Genomic DNA, 4,650 nt, shown 5'->3' with positions numbered 1-4,650 from the left:
CTGACCAAAGAAACCACAAGTTTCCTCATTACTGAACTGGAAGGGAAACGGGTTCCAGCAGTCCTGGAACCATCCAGCATCTCTTCTAGGATGCGATATTTTAAAGATATACCATGAGATGGTTATGAGCTTCCAAAGGAGGATAAGAAAGAAAAAGAAAAACAACAGCATAAACTGGACAAGTGATGACACTGCAGTCCAGGAAGTGCCTCTTATAAGGAAGGGCTGGGGAATGAACCAGGGAAGGTGAGGTGGGCAAATGAGAACTGAGTGGGAAGGAAAGGAAGCAAGAGGGGAAAAAAAGAGTGGGCGAGGTAAGACAGACCAGCACGAAATGCAAACAGGCTTCAAAAGAGAGAGAGGGAGACCCCCACGGAGGGACGAGACATCGGTGAGATGAAGGGGAGCAGCTGAGAAGCCCAGAAACACAAACAGAGAAATGATGGATCCCAATGCCCCACCTGGAAGCCAGGAAACCACCCCCAATTTTGAATTCTAAATAACAATGCAACAATTCTACTTTTAAATATTTCATATAATATTCTGGGATAAAACATTATTTATTTCAGAAAGTCAGTGGGAATACAAGTTGATTGGAGAACTGTAGGCCACCATGGTTTTACTGCTAAAGAAACCACTTTTTACAATATCACAATATGTGTGAGAAGTGAGGCCTGGAAAGTTTCTTCCTAAAGCAAAGAAAAGTGAAGTCGCTCAGTCGCGTCCAACTCTTTATGACCCCATGGACTGTAGCCTGCCAGGCTCCTCCATCCATGGGACTTTCCAGGCAAGAATACTGGAGTGGGTTGCCATTTCCTTCTCCAGGGGATCTTCCCAACAGAGGGATTAAACCTAGGTTTCCCACATTGCAGGCAGATTCTTTACCATCTGAGCCACCTGGGAATGAGCAAAGAAAACCCAAATAATTAAAACCTCCCAGGATTAACTCATCAGCAAAGATTCCAGGAAATTTTAGGGTGAGTGGGTGTGTGTATTCAGTGTGGAAATGGGGCAGTATTCTTGCCCTTTCCTCTATGGCCCCATTTAAAACAAATTCATTGTAAACTACAACATTCTAGCATCAGGAACTTTAAAATACTAAAAATGATATAAACACTGAAAAGGCAAATAAAATCATAGCTATGGTACAAATCAATCAGTCTGATGCACAGAATCACACTTTCCTTAAAGTATGGCTGACACCCTACCACCCCGCCATGAAAACCATCCTTACAGGTTAGGAACAGGAACTCAATACGGGTCAGTGAGTGACCGAGTCAGCTACAGGGAGTTTTGCTCTCCACTGCAGAAGAAACATTTCCAGTAAACCAGGAAGGCGAAACCAGAAGGTGCTAAGTCCCCTTACTCACCTGGACAGATGCCTCTCAAATCCTCTGCTTCCCAGGGATTGGGGTCCCATGGAGCTTCCCCTCTCTCCAGCTGGGAGATCAGATCGGGTCTGGGGAATGGAGACACTACTCCAGCAAGAAAGAGAGACAGACAGGTTGAGGGGAGACATCCAGAGCTGTTACTGAGATCCCTCTGCCCACCCCAAGGCAGGCAAGTTGAGCTGGGGGGAGAAGGGGGCTTCCTGGGGGACCAATGAGCCACACAGGGGTTCTGAGGAAGGGCTCCAAACTACACTCCGTGGAAAGATCAGGGAGACAGTGATTCTCCCCAGGGAGAAAGTGCAAGCTCACCCTGACTCAGAAGAAAGGACATCCCCTCAGGAAGGATGAATGTACTGAGATCCTGGGAGGCTCCTGCACACAGGAGAGGGCCCACATCCACAACACTGCAAGGACGGAGGCACTGAGGCCTCCTGGGGGCACCCCAAGAGTCCTTTCCTTCAAAGCCAGAAGGAACCTGGGATTTCCCCACCCAGCATCTCCACAGAACCCTAAGGACTACTAGAACCTCCAAGACAATTGAGGAGGACGTCAACTATCAGAGCACCACTGAAAGACCTTACCCAGGGAAGCCACGTTTGCATAATTCTCCAGCATCACCTCCCTGTACAGGGCCCTCTGCGCAGAGTCCAGGCTGGCCCATTGGTTCTGGGTGAAGTACACAGCCACATCCTCAAAGGTCACTGGCTCCTGAAACAACAGGTTCCTGCTCAAGCTCTGAGTGAGGGCGAGAGGGGGCCAGTGTGAGCTTCTGGGAAGAGGTGGACCTGCCAAGGTCTGTGACTGAGCCCCGTGGAAGGCCTGTTCTATGGACAAGAGCACTGGCTCCCACCTTCAAATGTGGAACGCCAAGGCTGTCCCGCCTGCTCAGCTCTGCGGCTCCAAACTGTCATCCCAGCCTCACAGCCTGGCATCCGGGGCTCTCCAGGCTGTGACTGTATCAACCGCTTATGTCCCTGTCTCCATGGAGCTGTCTCTCTAGCATCTGCTGCCCTGACACACCACAGTAAAAGTCGCTCAGTTGTGTCTTTGCAACACCGTGGACTGTAGCCTGCCAGGCTCTCTGTCCATGGAATTCTCCAAGCCAGAATACTGGAGTTGTAGCCATTCCCTTCTCCAGGGGATCTTCTCAACCCAGAGATCAAGGCCAGGTCTCTTGCATTATAGGTGGATTGTTTACCATCTGAGCCCCGAGGGAAGCCCAAGAAAACTGGAGTGGGTAGCCTATTCTTTCTTCATCAGATCTTCCCAAGCCAGGAATCAAACCAGGGTCTCCTGCATCGCAGGCAGATTCTTTACCAGCTGAGCTACCAGGGAAGTCTGAGGTACCCATAACCTGTCACCTTATTCTCTGTACACCAGCTACTCTCCCCATCTCTGCTCAGCGAAAATACACATGCACAACCGCATGTTTTCCTCGCCCTAGTTTCTCTCTAGCCTTCCCCACCAGCTTCCACTACACACAGAGAAGCTACTCCTTTGAAATAGTCCCACTACAGCTACCCATTAAAAAAAATGAAATGAGAACTTTCTTTAACACCATCTACAAAAAGAAATTCAAAATAGATTAAATAACTAAATGTAAGACCAGATACTATAAAACAGGAAAACATAGGCAGAACACTCTGACATAAATCGCGGCAGTATCTTTAAGTTCATCGCCCAGAGTAGTGGAAAGAAGAAAATGAGACCTAATTGCACTCAAAAGCCTTTGCACAGAAAAAACCCACAGAGTGGGAGAAAATATCTGCAAGCCATATTACCAATAAGGGATTAATCTCCCAAGTTTACAAATAGCTCATGTATTCAATTAAAAAAAAAAAACCCAAATCACAAATGAGCAGAACTAAACAGACATCTCCAAGGAAGACACACACATGGTCAAGAAGTGCACGAAAAGATGCAAATCAAAACTACAGTGAGGTATCACACTGATCAGAAGAGCCATCATCCAAAAATCTACCAATATAAATGCTGGAGAGGGTGTGGCGAAAAGAAAACCTCCCTACACTGCTGATGGGAAAGTAAACTGATACAGACTCTGTGGAAAAGAGTACAGAGGTTCCTTAAAAAAAATAGGCATGTTCCGGATATCCAAGATGGTGGAGGCATAGGTGGACAAACAGTACTTCTCTCTCCATGGATTCATCAGGAATACACCTTCAGACACAGACGATCTTGCAGAACACCAGCTGAGAGTGAGCAGCAGTACCTGATCACCAGAAAAGAATATACAGAACCATGCAAACTCTGTAGGATGAAAGAAGTAGGGGGGGAAAGAGGAGTGTGAAGAGGACTGCACCTGGGGGTGAACTGAAGCAGGGGTGAGATCCCACATTGAAACAACCATTTGGGACAGAGGAGAAGCACTTGAGGCTGTTGGACAGTGAGGCAACTGATCTGTGACTGTCTGAATGGAATGAGAATCACACAGACAATCCTTGCTGCAGCCATACGTACCCTGAACAGGGATACTGTATGACTTCAGGGGCTCAGTTGATCCAAAATTTTGTGACCCCACGGACTACAGCATGCCAGGCTTCCCCATCCATCACCAACTCCCAGAGCTTACTCAAACTCATATCCATCGAGTTGGTGATGCCATCCAACCATCCCGTCCCCTTCTCCTCCTGCCTTCAATCCTTCCCAGCATCAGGGTCTTTTCCAATGGGTCAGTTCTTCCCATCACGTGGCCAAAGTATTGGAGCCTCAGCTTGAGCATCAGTCCCTGCTTCATCTTCTATCCCGAAGTCAAAGTTGCCTGTTATTCCTGGTATCTCTTGACTTCCTACTTTTGCATTCTAGTCCCCTGTGATGAAAAAGGACAACTTTTTTGGTGTTACTTCTAGAAGATCTTGTAGGTCTTCCTGGAACCATTCAACTTCAGCTTCTTTGGCATTACTGGTTGGGGCACAGGCTTGGATAATGGTTTGCCTTGGAAACAAACAGAGATCATTCTGTCATTTTTGAGACTGCATCCAAGTACTGCATTTCGGACTGTTTTGTTGACTGTGAGGGCTACTCCATTTCTTCTAAGGGATTCTTGCCCACAGTAGTAGTTATAATGGTCATCTGAGTTAAATTCACCCATTGCAGTCCATTTTAATTCACTGATTCCTAAAATGTCGATGTTCCTCTAGCCATGTCCTGTCTGACTACTTCCAATTTACCTTGATTCATGGACCTAACATTCCAGGTTCCTATAGAATACTATTTCTTTACATCATCTGATTTTACTTCC

The 4,650-nt window shown here is 46.9% G+C and overlaps 2 protein-coding genes across 10 annotated transcripts in view; both read right to left on the bottom strand.

The window, feature by feature from the left end:
• Positions 1-4,650, bottom strand: part of LOC110140559 (zinc finger protein 621) — a 104,842-nt gene that overhangs the window by 64,005 nt on the left and 36,187 nt on the right. The window contains exon 1 of one of the 5 annotated variants that reach the window (XM_070455474.1): positions 3,870-3,967. The exons of the other annotated variants lie outside the window; for them this stretch is intronic. The gene's annotated coding sequence lies outside the window, so the exon portion shown is untranslated. Of the gene's footprint in view, positions 1-3,869; positions 3,968-4,650 lie in introns of those variants that run through there. 5 annotated transcript variants of the gene reach the window in all.
• The window catches only part of LOC139031208 (zinc finger protein 621-like), a 46,145-nt gene that overhangs the window by 5,315 nt on the left and 36,180 nt on the right, over positions 1-4,650 (bottom strand). For 4 of the 5 annotated variants that reach the window (XM_070455479.1, XM_070455480.1, XM_070455478.1 and 1 more), the window contains exons 3-4: positions 1,973-2,099; positions 1,371-1,478 (exon numbers count right to left, since the gene is read on the bottom strand). In XM_070455479.1, the coding sequence (XP_070311580.1) occupies positions 1,371-1,478; positions 1,973-2,099 (235 nt within the window). The remainder of the gene's footprint in view (positions 1-1,370; positions 1,479-1,972; positions 2,100-4,650) is intronic. The other variant, XM_070455481.1, reaches the window with a different exon arrangement.

The sequence above is a fragment of the Odocoileus virginianus genome, chromosome 26, assembly GCF_023699985.2.
Source record: "Odocoileus virginianus isolate 20LAN1187 ecotype Illinois chromosome 26, Ovbor_1.2, whole genome shotgun sequence".
In the NCBI taxonomy this organism is placed as follows: Eukaryota; Metazoa; Chordata; class Mammalia; order Artiodactyla; family Cervidae; genus Odocoileus; species Odocoileus virginianus.
This window is presented reverse-complemented; position numbering and strand designations above follow the sequence as displayed.